The sequence below is a fragment of the Rutidosis leptorrhynchoides genome, chromosome 6, assembly GCF_046630445.1.
Source record: "Rutidosis leptorrhynchoides isolate AG116_Rl617_1_P2 chromosome 6, CSIRO_AGI_Rlap_v1, whole genome shotgun sequence".
Classification (NCBI taxonomy): domain Eukaryota; kingdom Viridiplantae; phylum Streptophyta; class Magnoliopsida; order Asterales; family Asteraceae; genus Rutidosis; species Rutidosis leptorrhynchoides.
In genome coordinates, this window is record NC_092338.1 from 431,850,399 (window position 1) to 431,867,864 (window position 17,466).

Consider the following 17,466-nt stretch of genomic DNA (forward strand, 5'->3'; position numbering starts at 1 on the left):
AAATGAATCAAAAGCACTGCAAGGCAAACAGTAAATAGTCGTTAGCAATAAACAAATAGCAAAAGCTAATCAAATCCGAGCTTTGAGCAATCGGATCATAAAAACGATCTATGAGCACAAACAAAAAAAAAAGAACCAAAACAAAACCCCGAGTCCCAAGACTAACTAAACAAACGACATGCAACACTAAGAAAGCAAGTTGAACACGAACTATCCCGACAACCGCTTTACCGTTCCGAGTCTTGTTGATCGGCTTAACAACCAAACCGTCAACCTTCAATTGAATAAATTTCTTGCGCACCCGATTTTCAATTGCATAGACGAAACCTTTGTCGAAGAGTTTACAATTTTAATACCCTGCATGGAAGGAGGGAGTCAACCTTACTTCTCGAGACCCTAAAAAACCAACATTCTCATACACTTCATCACCACATGCATCATCATGGGTCTCCAACACCTCATTGGCCGAAATTAAACCCGAAGTACCATAACTAAGAACACTGGTTGATGGAGGCTTAACATCGGGATCCGCTAAATCTTGAAAAAACATTTTTTTGCTATCCTTATTATCCTTTAAAGTACCAATAACCTCTTCACTCTCATCCCTTAAAACGAAACTATCATTGCTCGCCCCCAAATTCCATTTTAACTTGACACCCTGACCCTTTTTTGTTCAGTCAGTACCAACAAAAATACAATCACCAACATCGTGAGCCTTAGAGCCAGAATATGCATCACCAACATTATTAACTGAATCAGGCTCATCATTTTGAACCAAAGTAGAAGTCACAGGTTCATTTTGAACCGAATTAAGAACGTCAACATCATTTTGAACCAAAACGAGAAACCCTACCCTTTTTTTAACCGAATTAGAAACATCAATGGAATCACCATCATGTATCGAGTCAATGACATCTTGATCCTCGATACTACCAAACCGCAAGTCGAATTCACCCACAACCGAAACAACGACCTCTACCACAACACCATTAACAAGATCTTCGACCATCGAAAGTGGATCAACGACATCATTAACCTTGGGGCAATCGTCAACCACAACATCCTTAACACTAACGTGCTCATCCACAACCAAAGCTTCCGACAGGGTTTGTATATGTTGACCGCACAATGAATGACCCGACAAGATTGTACGATTAGAAATTGATATTGGGGTGACGTCTGCATTCACGTTGTTCGAGGTTTACCTGCTATGAGGGAGCCAATGTGTTCGTTCATTAGTGTAACACCCCGTCAAAATCGACATTGACGCAGATGTTAACTCTGGTCTCAGTGCATGGCTTGACTTCTAAGTACATCAAAGTTCTACAGCGGAAGCATAATATATAAGTACCTGAGACAAAACATGCTTAAAAGTGTCAACCAAAAGGTTGGTGAGTTCATAAGTTTATCATAAACAATGATTTTGATAATAATGATAGATCACAAGATTTAGTTTAAAGTTGATTGATATAGAAATATCAATCTAAAAGTGTTGCTACAGTTTGTAATATCGCTACTAAACAAGTTTACCCTATGACACCTTGTACTGTCAGTGTCGTGGAATCATTATTATGTAACCAAAGACCAGCGGTCAAATGGTTAGAGACGTTACTCTCAATAGGCCTACTCACAATAATTAAGTTTGCATTTATACGTAGCAATTAACGATATTACGGTAGGGATTTAGCATGAATCAAAGCAAGACAGTATAGTTAACAGTTGAGTACTTGTGTCTAAGCGTAAAACAGGTTAAAAGCAAGCATGTGTCTCACCCCAAAGTTGTAAAACAATTATAAAATAGTAAAAAGTGGGGCTATGAAGTTCACCTTAGTAGCAAGTAAGTTATTCCACGCAAAGAAGAATGAACGGGGTAAGTGATCGGAGATCTTAACCTAGAGATATAATCTTTGATTAGTTAATGTCTAACAGACATAAAGTTTGTTTATTAATATAGCAACTATATTAACAGTGACGGTTTTCGAGAAAAGTTCCTATTTCTCAAAAGTTTCTATTTTTGGAAACCTACTATTTATGGAAAGCTTCCACTTATAGTAAGCTCCTAGTTTAAATAAGTTCGGGTTATAATTCTTCACAAAGATGTTGTACAATCTTACCCAAACTTCGTTGCTATCATGCAAGTCACTCAAATGATCTGTTGTTACCGGGCGCCCAGGATTCTTGACCAGAATCTAAGTCATGGCATTCGAAATCCACAAGCGGTTCCCATAAGGCAACAAGGACCACCCTAGGCCACAAGTAGCGGTGAGGTTCGTATAAAGTGCACGTTATCTTTTAATTATAACCTTCACGTTATAGGTGTATACACACAACGAATTATTAATGTACTTAATAATTATATATGTGATAATATAACCTAAGTATTATTTAATATTTAGTTATTATACCTTAGTATGTCTTATATATATTAAATATAATTACCTTTAAATAAATACTTAAATTACTTCAAAAATAATAGTGTTTTATTAATCGAACATTATCCAAAAATGTCTAAATAATTAATTAAATATCTTAAAATTATATACATAATTTTTATAGTCTTAGTTAATCATATAGATTAGTAGAAAAATTTAAGAAAATGTTTTTATTATATGTTTGTATTTATTTTTGTTTTTACCCTTAATTTATTCACAAAACAAGTTTAATTCTACATAATTACTAAATAAACCCAAACAATTATTTTTATAATTTTTATAAGTTTCTATAAGTCTAATAACCTGTAGAAAAAATATTTAAAAAATATTTTTTATTATTTTATATTTATTCTTAATTTACCTTCGAATTACATAATAATAGAGTTTAATTATATAATAATTACCAATTCGACCCAAGTAATTATTTTTATAATTTTTTCAGATCTATATAAGTTTTATAAACTCAGAAAAAAATTATATATATTTTATTTTTGGTTAAAAATATTTATTACAAATTTTACATTGTTTTTACGTTTAAATACTACATAATTCGTATTTAATTATAAATAAAATTTCATAAAATATCAAAATTATTTTTATACATCATAATACTTGTAATACTAATTATAACATATAAACATAATTAATTTCAAATTTTACAAAAAATATACAATAAATATAAATATAATCGAAAATATTAAAAAAATAATAAAAATAGAAAGTACCTCAAATTTTCTTCAAAGTTTTGAGAGAATAACTTAAGTTTTTGTTTTTGGCAAGAAAAAATGAATGAGGAGCCATGTATTTATAGGTAAAAATGGTTGGTGAAAAGAAAAAAAAATAATAATAAACGTGCCAATTTTGACAAAAAAAGAAAACATGTTAAAAATGTTTTTTAATAAGTTTTATCTTTGAAAATATTTAGTCAAAATTCATGGGCTCATTATTTAATTTATAAAAAAAATCTTTTTTTATAAGCTAAATATATATATAATGATTAAAATAACTTATCATTTAATTAATAATTATGTTACATATAGTTTTAAATGTAATACACATTAATATTAATATTAAGTAAAGTTATTTTATATAATTAGTGTAAACTTTAGTTAACAAAACATGTCGACTAAAAATAAATATTTGATCAACGTTGAATTTAATTATATATTACGTATGGACAACAACTCTATAGGCAAATTAGTCAATTCAAGTATGAAAATGTGAGGGTTGTTATAGTACCTCCCCGTTAAAGAAATTTCGTCCTGAAATTTGATTGTGGTTATCATGGCTAACAATAAAAATGTTTTCATGACGAATATGAGTTGAAAAAAAAATAGAGTTTTATCACTTATTGAGTAATAATTCGATTACGTGAAGAGTATGAGTGAAGGTATCACAAAAGAGTGAAAGAGGAAATTAAATGTTCGCCTTAACTTTTGACGTAGTCACGGTTGATTTCTGGAATTCAAGGAATTTAAAGAAATCTTCGTGATCTTTACAAGATTTGATTCTTCGGTAATTAAGGAAATTAGGATTTTCTTTAATTAAATTCGTAATCTGCCTCGATTACTATGTCTGATATTTTCACTATAAATTAACCTTTTTCGTTTCATTATTTTCATCACTCCAATACTTTCTTCCTTAATTCATACTTTAAAGCATTCGTCAATATGCTCCATCCAGTTCTGATTCTTGATATACTCCTAACTTTCATATCTGTCATTCTTCTTTTTCATCTGCTGCCAGAAGAATCTATTCATTTCTACTATACTCTTGGTTTTATAGTATTTTTAGTTCTCCCGTGTCTTTATCTTGCTATTCGCATATATATACACAGTTTGTAATTTCTGTGTTGTTATTGGGTTATATATATATATATATATATATATATATATATATATATATATATATATACATTTTTCCTTCTATTTAGGAGTTTCATGCTTTTGTTTCTTCTTTTCGACTTCAAGTTAAGCGAATAATGGTCCAGAATTCATAGATATGGAGTTTCGAATGATCATAATATACAAAGTACAAAGGAAAGGTAATAGCACGATTTGATTTGTCAAATTACCAGAAAAATATTTTTTTGATAGTTTAGAGGTTAAATAGAATGAAAGAGTTATGTAACATGGTTCATGATGAGGGTATGATCTGTGAACCTTTATCACGTTCCATTAGAAACTCAGCATGACTTACTGTAATATAATCACGTTGATCAAGTGTCATTATATTATACTAACTCATGCTTCAATTCCCAACACTACTTCAAAAACATTTAAATTTAAACTCGAAGATTTACAGAATATAGAAACTAAACAGTTTCCTTTATGATGTAATACAGATAACGCGAGGAGATATATGATTTCAGATAAGAATAGTTATGAAAATATCTTCAGAAATATCGAGGATATTTATAATGAAAGATACGATGATATCTTAGAATTTATAATATCAAAGGATGATGAAGAAGATTTGTCCGCAAAGGTTTAGAGTCAGGAGCAAGATATTCGTTAATGACTTCAGCAGATATTGAATCATTTGGATTCTTTGAAGGCAGGTTTAGTCTTTGTGATTTATCCACAGCCTCCTTCATGGTTTGCTCAATCCGTTTTCCAGTTCCAACTCTTCTGAGCTTTGCCAACACACTATTCTTTATCATCAAACCTTCGACTGTTAAGGTTGTTTAGAATTCATGCTGCTTCATTCAGCTTTTTCATCATTCAGAGTATTGATTCGTAGACTGGGTGCTTTTCAGAATTTAAGAATGGAAGATCATAATTCTAAGAGATAAATGTTATATGTATACATATAACTGTTGATGTAGAAACGCTGCGAAATTCGAAATACCGATTGCTGATTCTTGGTAATTGGTATAGCAATTATCGTTACAAGATGCAGATGAGTAGATGATGGGGTTTCAATGAGTACATATAATGATTTTTCGGAGACGCTTACGTCAAAGAGTAAGGAAGTTGCTGGTACATCTGCTGATAATGTGGTGGAATATAAAAGGTTCCCCGGTAATAATGACATACAGGGCAACGTATATATCAAGGTTATAATAAGGCTAATCCGAATGAAAAGTCGATATTGATTTTGCTGGAGGTGTGACAAAATTGGCTATTTTGGAAAGGAATTGCAAAGTTATTTTCGGTAATAACAACACCAATGAATCACGGATTTGTGTTAAACTTCTACTTAGGTTCCGGGAGTTTTCTAGGTGCATGACTGTGGATAACATGTGATTGGATCATCCTCTCGATTGTTTCTTAATTGAGGTATTTTCAAGAATCATGAAGAGTTTGCATGCAAATTGTAATCGTCAATATACATATGATGTTCTAGAATTTTGAATGATACGAATATTTTTCCGAGTCTTATGAATAGAAGTGATGTTCTATCACAGTTTTGAAGTCAAAGTATAGCTTTGAAAGATGTAAGAATATGAGAGGGATGATATCGGTTATATCTAGACTTGAATTCTGATATGTTAAAATCAGAATATGTAATTGGATTTGAATGAGTATGGTTGTTCAGATTTCTATAAAAGAATGTATATCGTCGTGAAAGTAGTGAGTATAGTTGATGATTTTTGAATCAAAATTGAAGAATGTACAGTGTAACATATTTAATTGTGAACTTAAATATTTCTCGGGCATCACCTACCCGTTAAAAATTTCACAAGTAATATTTTGTACAAGAGTATTTTTATTACAGTCTTTATGAAAATGTATATTTTTCTGCAGATGAAATATAGATTTAATGAGTTAATATACTATTAAACTCATTTGATTTTAGCTGGAACTAGAAATGAATAATCCCTAAAACTTTAGAGATTACATAATCGTCGCGAAATATTTCTCCAATGAAGTTATGAATCAATACTTCATCGGTTATTGTTGTTGGTATTCCTTGGTATCTATGGGGCGTATGATGTTGATGTTCGAGGTACCGAGTGTGATGTTGAGACGTGTGATGTGGATGTTGTTGTTGTTGGTGGTAATGGCACTGTTGGTGTTGATGCTGGTGATGCTGCTGGTGCTCGTAAATTTTGCACCATATTCTCCAAAGCCACTACTCGAGCGCGAAGCTCGTTGACTTCTTCTATTACTCCGGGATAATTGGCGGTTGGAACAAGGGGATGAATAAGATCTAGAATTCTAGATATTATATACTCGTGCAGGATATCCTGGAAATGAGGGTGAAAATGGTGTTCCGGATTGGTTCGCCGGTAAGTGCTCCAAGTTCTTCGCCAATAGGACAATTTGGTGAGTGGAAGGGATCACCTTCTTCTTGTCTCCATTGATTAAGTAGACTACGAACCCACCCCCAATTCATCCAGAAAAGATGATGACTAATTGGTTGGTTCATTCCGGTTACGCTGCCATTGGAGCTCGAGGAGTTCGAGGAATCAAGTGAGAAATCCATATTATATAATCGAATAAAGGGTTTTCGATATGAGATGGGTGTTGAATACTGAATTATATCTCCGTCTCCTCGAATACGTATATATAGCAAAGACATTCCGTAATTTATGGAGGAAATTTAGGAAAACTGTTAGACAAAGTCTATTGGGATAGATATGATAAGATATGATTTGTCTATACTCCATTTATGCAATAATTCCAGTATGACGTGTCTAGATTAAAAATGATAAGTATGTAATCAGATAAACTTTCGATTAAAGACTTTCAATTTGTAATGGCCTATTCAGGTCTAGGGGCTTGAGCTATAGGATCCTTTAAATCGGTAATCCAATTTCATCCTAGAGTTTCGTAGACGCCACCCGTCAAGAAAGTTCAATGATCATAAATAACGAGAAAACAAAATTTTAAAAGTAATGAATATGAATAGTGATGACATTATAATGTCTTTGAGTTATCGAGAATCTTTATGAGTCAATAATGACATTTCTCGGTTCGCAAACTAATGCACAAAGGCATAAGGGCGCATAGGTACGTAATAAAACATGGAGTTATATACGTTTGAGTATGAGTAGTAACAAACATAGAAAATTCAAAAATCATAGATAACATTTCATGTAATACATACGTAATACACAAAACCATGATAGATGACATAGGAATGTCAAGAATTTCAGAAATCATGAGTGACATCCATTGGTTCCATTAACCAAGGTAGGTTTATAAAGATAACTCGCATGAGTTATAGAATATTTTGAATCACAATGGGAGTTTCCTCCATGAGTTACAGAATAAGAGATATGTATATGTATAATGCAAGTAATAATATCTTAAAGCTATAGGTCAGGCTGTAGACTAGACTTTAATGCACCCTATTAATCTGGGTTATCCACATTAAGACTGCCTAGTTCCCTACAACCACCGCTCTGATACTAACTGTAACATATGCGTCAATGTCGATTTTGACGGGGTGTTACAATTAGGGTTTTCTCGTTACAAAAAAAATGCAATATTATGATAAATTATACAAAGTAATATATCTATTTTCTATGTTGAATACATCGATTAAATTATCAAAAACATTTGATTTAAACTTCTACAAAGTAATATAGCTATATTAATATATTTGGAAAACAATGATCTAACATAAAAGTTCATAATTTAACTTATATAATGGGCTATTTTTTTTAGTTTTTTTTAGCAAAAAACACGAATTAAATTCATAAAGCATTTCACGCAGGAGTGAAAGCAACAAAATACATATGGGGTTTGACATGGATTTACAAACTTTAACACATATCCACTCATACCTAAAAACAAACAAAATACAGTAGATGTAATATTACCACAACTGTACCTCCTACACATGAGAATTGAACAGTAGCCTCTTCACACTTTAAATCTTATAGGAGAGCCCAAGGTTGTGATGACCATACATAAAATTGGTGACTTAAACACACTTTTGCATTAATGATCCATTGAAAAACTTTGAACTCTATGCATGAAGCTACAAGGGCCCAACAAGTATACTTCTCGTTAAACACCACCTCATTCCTTGCAACCCAAATCGCCCAAAAAGTGGTCAGCCCAATTAGACTCCAAAAAACATTTGCCTTAAAACCCATACCATCATTCCAATCTAGTGAAAACTTAACAATTGAAGAAGGCATAACCCAACTAAAATTCCACCAATTAAACAATACACCCCATACCTTGTGAGAGTATGAACAATGTAACAAAAGATGTTCTATAGATTCAACATGAGTCGCGCACCACCCACATCTATCATCTGAATCGTCCCTTAGACAACGTCTATAACTAAGAAATTCTTTGACCGACACGCTCCCTTGGATTGCAAGTCAATGAAAGATAGCAAATTTCGAAGGCATTTTAGGATTTCAAACAATTTTTACCCAATCGAACTCCCTAACAATGTTTAAAGAAAGCATGACTCGTACCCCATCCGCAACCGTAAATAACTTGTCCACTGTGTGAACCCATTGAATTTTGTCTTCTTTATCATTATGTTGTTTACTTGTTGTATGTATTAACTAATGTTTTCATTTGTCTTTTAATAGGAAGAGGTGTCTGATTCCGGGTCTATTTACAACAACAACAACAACAACAACAACAACATCAACAACAACAACAACAATAACCAATCCCACAAATGTAGGGTATGGGGGAGGTAGAGTGTAGACAATCATTCCTCGTACCCTAGATTAGAAGGAAGTCACTACTCCACCCACGGGTATAGAACCCGCGACTAGATCAGGTCTTCCCTCCCTCTACTCTAGAGGCAAAAGAGATTGCTTCCTTACTTTCCATTTAATGACCTGATTTTGTACATGTTTTAATTATGTTAGTAAAAAATTGATTTTAATGGTTTTAATTATTTGTTATTTAATATGTCAGTCAAATTGAAAATTGATCTGTTTCTAAGAGACATAGAATCAGACATCCCTTCTCAAACAAAGATAGATGAAAAACAAGACTTAATATGGAGAAAGAGTAACATTCACTCCATGTATCCTAGAAACAGACAAAATTCAAATTGGTGACTATTAAGTGACAAATAAAAAAAAAATTTAGTTTACTTAATGAATTAAAAGCTATACAGAAACAGATTATTAAGTGAAAAGTAAATCATTTGGTGAAACTACAACATGCTTTTTGATTAAGTTAAGAATAAGAACATAATGTGTACCTAAAAATTACCTAAATTGAGTTCATATTAGTTCACCGAGTAAACTAGGGGTGTTCATCGGTTGGATTTTAATTTTTCGATGTATTCGGTTCGGTTTTTTCGATTTTAAAACTTATAAAATCAAAATCGAAAATCAAATCGAAACCAAATTTAAATATCAAAATCAAAACCAAAACTGAACCGAAAATCGAATTTGATTTCGGTTTGGTTTCAGCTAAAATCGAAAATCACTAAAACTAAAAATCTTAACTAGCATTTTACTTACATATAAATTAGAAATAATGGTTGTGGAATTAATTTAAGTATACAGGGTATATAACACGTTTATTGTTTAATAAAAATAAAATAATACATCAAATATAATATAAATATAAATATAAATATTATAAATATAAATCTGTTTTAATATGTTATTAATTTGAATTCGGTTTTTAATTCGGTTTTCGGTTAACTGAATTTAAAATTTTCAAAATCGAAAACTAAACCGAAAACCGAATTACGAATTCGGTTTCGGTTTCAATTTATCCAAAACCGTTTGAAATATTCGGTTTAATTTTTTTTAGTTTAAATTCGATTTGATATTTAATGTATTAGGTTTGAAACCAAATAGTACACACTCGTAAAGTAAACTACATGGCCTTAATGTCTTATTTCTTAAAATTGATTATTTTGCAATACAAATGACCCCCCTTCATTCTCCAGAATTCAGCAACTTATTCATTTCAAACACCTGCACAAGTGAGTATATCTATATCTATATCTATATCTATATCTATATCTATATCTATAATTTATATTTGTGGGTTTGTATTACTGCATCTTCTTCATAATCATATATAACCCGCTTTCTTCATTTTCTAATTTCTAAGTATATGATATATGATTACAAAATCTGAACTCAGTTTAGTTGATTTCTGTAGTGATTTAATGATTGATTTATTTAGTGTAATTGTATACCCTGCAGTTGAAGTTGGACCGAAGTCAAAATAATCCTGACCCGGATTAACTAATGGGTCGGATCACTGTTGCATTGATTGTTAGCTCATGGATCATACCCCTATCCATTCTTGTCAATCACATTGTTCCTGAACCATACATGGTACCAAGATTTACCAAATAAATTTCATATTTTTTTTCGAAAAAAACAATAAATACCAATGGTTCAATTTAAATAAGAGAGTGTTTGGGTTTAGTGGCTTATTTTCTTGTCTCAAGGCCTTAATCTGATTTTGGAAAAGCCGATAAGCTTAAATTTAACGACTTACCAACTTAAAATTATAGTCTCATAAGTTCATAATTGTCAAAACTTAGATTAGCAGCCTTGTTTAAGTTTTAGTAAGTCAATATCCTGTAAAAATAAACTTAGCCAAAACCACTTTATTTGATGTTGATTTGCTAAAGTTAAGTTGTTGGGTGCAGGATGAAATATTTCATGTTCCTCAGGCTCAACAATATTGTTTAGGAAATTTCAAAAGTTGGGATCCTATGATAACTACTCCACCCGGACTGTATGTTTCACCGTTGCCTTTTTTTTCGTTAACTTTTGCTTGATTTTTTCTGCAGTTTAAGGGGTATTCGTATTGCTTAATTTAAGTGTGTGTTCGTTTGTTGATTATTTTTAACGCAAACAAGTAATTCCAAACACACATTTGTGTTTGATTAAGTAGGAATAAGCACTTAGAGTTAAGCAACTTTGTAAATAATCATAAACAACAAAATATGTGGGAAGAGGGGTCGACAGTTTGAACCAAATGATGTATGTGTTTCAGTTTTACTAACATAGATGTGACAGTTGTGATTATCATCTTTGATCTTAGGTTATTCTATATTTTTTTAAAGGGACATAAAAATCTAAGTGAGTCAACTCAATTCTACCCGTTTCACCTTTCACCCAACCCGTATGATGGTCCAAACTGTTGATTTTGCTACCTCCGATAAAGGATTGACGATTGAATCATAGTCAAGTGTTGTGGCCATTGAGTTTATTTCTGCATTTGTTGCGCCGTTCTCTAGTTATAAATTTTCTTATCTGTAAATTGTTGTTACCTATTATCGTTATCAACAGGAGTTTATGTACAATGTTTTCGCAGGTACTTATTTTCACTTGCATATGTAGAATCTTTGTTTCCTGGCATGCTTTTTATACAACCAGCCTCATTTTTTATAAATGCCTGCTCGACAGCAGTTCTTCGCTCTACGAATGGTTTGTTAGATGTAATTTGCAGCATCTTGGTTTACGATATAATCAAATGTTTGAAGCCGTCACTTGATAACAGAAAAGCAACTATGTATGCAGTTGTTCTGTCCTTATACCCCGTTCACTGGTTCTTCACTTTTTTGTACTATACCGACGTTGCATCACTTACACTAGTTCTTGCTACGTATCTTATGTGTCTCAAGAAGAACTACCTGTCCAGTGCGTTGGTAATGATTCGATTCATCTTGTAACTTTTTTTATTTTCTACTGTCATTCATCTTGGCTTACATAATATTTCTTAACTTGTATTTCTTAACCTGTATCAGCTTTTGTACTTAGAGGGTCATGCATACGTATTCAAAATGCTTTTATCAGTGCTTGATGTATGGATGGCAAAACAGGCTGGTCGGGCAGGTTGGGGTAACTGGTCTAAATAGGCGATTCTTCAATGCATTTTGTCATGAGATGGCTTAGGTTGACCCAAAACAACCTCTTGTCCCAAAAGTTTAACGTTCATTATGATGAATTAGAGTCAAAATCAGAACAATGATGGATGGAAGATAGTGTCAAACTATCTGCATATTTGTTATGTTACCATTATTATATATTAATCATTTTTTGAATAATCAGAATTTTCTAAACACTCAACATCATTTATAATGGTAAATGGTGAGGGAGTGACCTGTAGTACATTAAAAGTTCTTGTGGAATCAATCGGGTGAAATTTCAACCCTTATATGTTAAAATCGGTCAATTTGGGTCGTAATTTATTGACAATATGGCAGACATTTAAGATTCTAAACATTAACTAAAATACACACAGTTTAAAGTTTAAACAGTCAACTGGCTCAAAGGACACTCGAGCATTTACAACACCATAAATTAAGGGACTACCTTATGTGGACATCATATATTTTACCTGTATCTATCTGTAAATCATGTGACACTATTATTAATATCATGATGGAATGATGGATGTCTCTCATTGCAGTAACTAATAAAAACCAACTTCAATGCAGCTTGGAGGTGTTGCTGTACTTGTACGACAAACAAATATTATTTGGATGCTATTTGTTGCATGTACCGGTGTTCTTGATCGTATTCATACTAAACAAAAACATGAAGAGAGTTTTTTATCAGAGCCCGAAGATGACTATGTATCTTCCATTAGAGGTCATAATATCAGCTCCAACCTGAAAAAGAGAAGAGCGAGTAATGCTATCGCTGTGGCTACTAAATCTGAAAAAGAGTCTGACCGTTCATCAGGTTTGCTTCATCTTATTTTCTTTATAAGGCAACAAGTACATGTTGTGGTATGTTTAGTTAAATTGGACATGTATGGACAACATGATTTGTTTAGTTATGTATAGGTTGATTCGGGTAAAAATATGCTATAGTTTCCGTTTCCCTATAAATAAATTCAGTTATCCTTTTCCTAATTTCTGTAATCATATTTGAGACGCCAATTACTTATAAAAATGTAATAAACTTGGACATAAAGTTACAAATTCCCTGTTACTGACCCGTCTTGGCACCCTGTTACTGACACCTTAAATTTCAGGCAGGATTTAAAACCCATGGAAATTTGATTTTACCATTTTCATGGCGTCTCAATTTTATTTTTAATTTTTTTTTTTTTTAAATTTTCCTACTTATTGGCCGGAGGTCCACTCGGAAGCAATCTCTCTATCCGTCGAATGGAGAGAGGGATGACTTTCTCTACGTTTGAGAGTGTTTCCACTTTGGGTGGAGAAATGACTTGTCTTTATTCTCGGAAAGGGGAAGGATTGTCTACATCTCACCTCCCTCATACACCACTTATGTGGTATTGGGTTTTGTTGTTGTTGTTGTTGAACTTCTTATTATATGATATCCTTAAAGATTTGTTTAGTGAGATTTGGAGCATCGTATCGGTGTTATGGCATATGAAGAAAGAGCTTCTTGTTTCTTTTAGCCCGTTCTTTGCATTGCTGATGGCTTTTGCTGCATTTGTTGCTTGGCATGGCAGTATCATTCTTGGTAACTTTTAGTTTCCTACTAAATTTATTGTACTTTTAGTTCTTGGTAACATTTGTTACATTTTTGTACTTAAGGTGTTTACCAAAATCCAAACCAAACTTGGATACTAAACTAATGTGTTTAACCTTATGTTTGTGTTTACAGGTGCTAAAGAAGCTCACACAGTTTCTCCACATTTCGCTCAGTTATTGTACTACGGTTTAGTCTCATGTTGTTTTATGGCTCCCGTGCACTTTAGTGCAAGTCAAGTTGTAAATTTGGCTACATCATTCTGGAAGAACCGCCCCCTTAGTTTTTTACTATCGTTTCTTGCTATCGTTGTTAGCTTTGTCTCGGTGCACTACTTCAGGTTTAGTTTTCGATCTTAATATTCCACTTCATGTAACTTTCACATTGATTTAATAACGTGCATATGTAATTGTAGTTTACTACCATAATCTCTTCCTTTTTTATATTCATCATATATCATTTATTCTTCTACCATTTCAGCATCGCTCACCCATATCTACTTGCGGATAATCGTCATTATCCGTTTTATCTGTGGAGGAAGATTTTTAATGCTCATTGGTCAACAAGATATCTACTGGTTCCACTATATGTTTACTCATGGACTTCTATACTTAGTATGCTAGGTAAGTTTGCTCACTTAAAATACATCTATCATAACCATCACAAGATAGTCCGGTGGTTGGGCCCTGAGTGTTTTGCAAGAGGTCTCAGGTTCAAATCCTGTCTAGGACGAATATTTGGTGGTGGCCAGGGAAGAGTTGGAAACAACCAGGGAGTAATCCTGCTGGGTTGCGTATATTAGAGTATGGGGTCAGATTACTCGCCCTCCCGGGTAGCCCGAACAAGAAAAAACTTTCTACCTTTTTTACTTAAAATACTTTTTATCCTGTTTGTATATATTAGTATGTCAAATATGGTTACTAAAGTAAACGTTATTTGAATTTTTTGAATAAAATATTTTATGCCTTGAAATTACACTTTGGGTGGCCTTCCACCCGTTTCTATCCGAGCTTACTTTTAGTTTTACCCGATTGAACCCAATCCACAATCATCGTTTAGACGTTTAGCATAAAAAAAATAAACAATTATGCAAATTAAAAACTTAGCTTATAATTAATTATTTTGTGCATAAGTTTTACGTAAAACTAGAAAAATTTCGCAAAAATTTTTAATAATACACATAAAAGTAAAATTTCTCTTATAAAACTACAAAATTCTGGACATTATTTTTCTCATTTTTAAAAGAAAATCTTAGTTTTGGTATTCCTTCTTATAAAACCATATTTACTACATTACCTATTTATAAAAGTTCTAAGAAGGACGTCACAAGATGGTGTTGATTGGTCAGCCCAACCTGCAGACCTGTATTCAAAGATTATACCCATTTTGACACCTCACGTAACCCACTCATCTTGTCACGTCTACATCCCCATCTGTATCATTTCGTTTGAACAAGACGTGCATTTTTTTGTAGCGAAAGCTCAGAAGAAAGTGTGGGTGCTGGTTTATTTCCTGGCTTCGGCTGCTGTACTAATTCCTACTCCGCTTATGGAATTCAGATACTACACAGTCCCATTCTTTTTCTTAGTTCTTCATTGTGATGTCACTAATGATCGAGTGTGGCTTCTTATGGGAATCTTATATACATCCATCAATATCTTCACAATCACAATGTTCTTATTTCGGCCTTTTCAGTGGGATCATGAATCTGGTATTCAGAGATTTTTATGGTAAAGGAACAATTTTTCTTGTAGAATTGAGCTATTTTTTCATTTTTACTAATTTTATTTTTACTTCATCCGGCTTGTTACATTTTTTAAAACATGGAGATATTGTAAATATTATGTTACGAGTAAAATATTGTTCTTATGATATGCATTATATATTTATATATGCATTATACTACTCCGTATTATTTTAGTATTAGTATTAGTATATAAATTATATGAAATTATATATTTATCTGTTGTAAACACATTTATCAAATTAGAGATGTTTTCTCAAATATAACAATTTGTTATGTTTAAGTTGAAATACAACTCATGGTGTTGAAGTGAGTTGAACAATGGAATTGGTAAAACACATTTATAGTATTATACCATTTGGCATTATCTTAACGTAGCATGCTTTTGTATAAGATTCTTAGATACTCCGTGCAATGGCTATTTTATAGCAAGTTGAAACTTCTCTTACAAAGTTGTAACATGCGATGACAGAAAACTTTGACTTCGAAAAATGACCTAGATGGCTTGATCACTTATAAAAAAGTAACAAAATGTCATTCAAATAATCATTTTACATGTATCCTAGAGATAAGAAGCTTTGTTACCAAACCAAATTAGTTATATGCATAAACTTTCTTATATGGATTAGGTTACGTTGATAAAACATATTGATTAAGCGTTAAACGCTTGAATTTGATTTTGAATGATAATAATGAGGATGATAATTATTATGAATAAATAGTTTGAATGATATAAAATTAATGTAGTAATAATCTCTTTTATGAATAAATAAAAGAATGTTTTTTTTTGTTTGGCGATAACAAACAAATACCCATATAGAAATGAGGTATTTTTTCAAAGGAAAACGCCTTCAACATAGAATGCAAAAAAAGACGTGAAAACGAGGAAGCTCGCACTTAAAAAGAAACTATCTAAACGAAAGTAACTATAAACGTGCTTCCCAAACAACCCGAAAAACTATAAAGACAATTTAACCAAACATAACTGAAAACAACACGAAAAAGGGATTGACACCAAACTAACAAACAACGTGAACCCGACACTGGTTCGAGTCCGCCGTTTTCAATTTACCTTTATTATTTGATAAGAGTTCTTAATGTAATTTAATGAGGATATCAATGAAAATGAAGGTGCTCACTAGTAAAATGGAGTATATGAACTCTAGATGGTTCAACATGCATTTTTGTCATTCAACATCATTTGTCAATGAGATTACATATAAACGTGCTTAATGTTGAATGATTGCTGAACCATTTTATTGTATGGTTCATTAGAAGACAATCGAATACAACCTGTAGTCTGATTAATGAGTTGTTTGATGTTGTAAGACAACCTTAACCGTGGATTTGAAATGATCCATATAAATTTGATCCATCTATAGCACTGGACCAATTATGAACCATCATATAATACCCTTGATTGTTCACAAAATTACTTATTCTACTCTTTTAAATTTTTCTAAATCACTATGATCGCCCTTCACTTTTTGTCAAGGTTAGTACTATAATTCTCTATTTTCAAATAATTAGTAAATCACAATATTGCCTAAAAGATTGAGGGAATGAAATTTAAAATGATAAAAGTGTAAATGTAAATTATAGTTATTTTATTTTGATTTTTTATATATGGAATAATTCATACAAACATTTTAAAAAGTTAAAAACATAAGAAGTAGTAGTGTAAAAGAACAAAACGGTAAGAAAAGAATCACATAATATATAATATATAATATATAATATAGTAGTTTTATAAATCCGTGCGTTGCACGAAAACATAAAAACTAAAAAAAATATCAATTTTAAATACAATCATTTTGTGAGTCTGTGATTTAAAGATATCATATATATTCTAGGATTGATCTAAAGTTTTGAGTCTGTGCGTTGCATGGAAACGGAAAAACTAATGAAATTATTAAGTATAAGAAACAATT

At 31.9% G+C, this 17,466-nt stretch overlaps 1 protein-coding gene across 1 annotated transcript; it reads left to right on the top strand.

The window, feature by feature from the left end:
- Positions 1 to 10,253: 10,253 nt before the first annotated feature.
- On the top strand, positions 10,254 to 15,638 carry LOC139853033 (dol-P-Glc:Glc(2)Man(9)GlcNAc(2)-PP-Dol alpha-1,2-glucosyltransferase-like). The gene is made up of 9 exons (XM_071842400.1): positions 10,254 to 10,304; positions 10,531 to 10,665; positions 10,986 to 11,074; positions 11,657 to 11,990; positions 12,783 to 13,029; positions 13,645 to 13,782; positions 13,927 to 14,131; positions 14,272 to 14,414; positions 15,266 to 15,638. The coding sequence occupies exons 2-9, from the start codon at positions 10,576 to 10,578 to the stop codon at positions 15,523 to 15,525; spliced, it is 1,506 nt and encodes a 501-aa protein (XP_071698501.1). The 5' UTR covers positions 10,254 to 10,304; positions 10,531 to 10,575; the 3' UTR covers positions 15,526 to 15,638.
- The last annotated feature ends 1,828 nt before the right edge of the window (positions 15,639 to 17,466 follow it).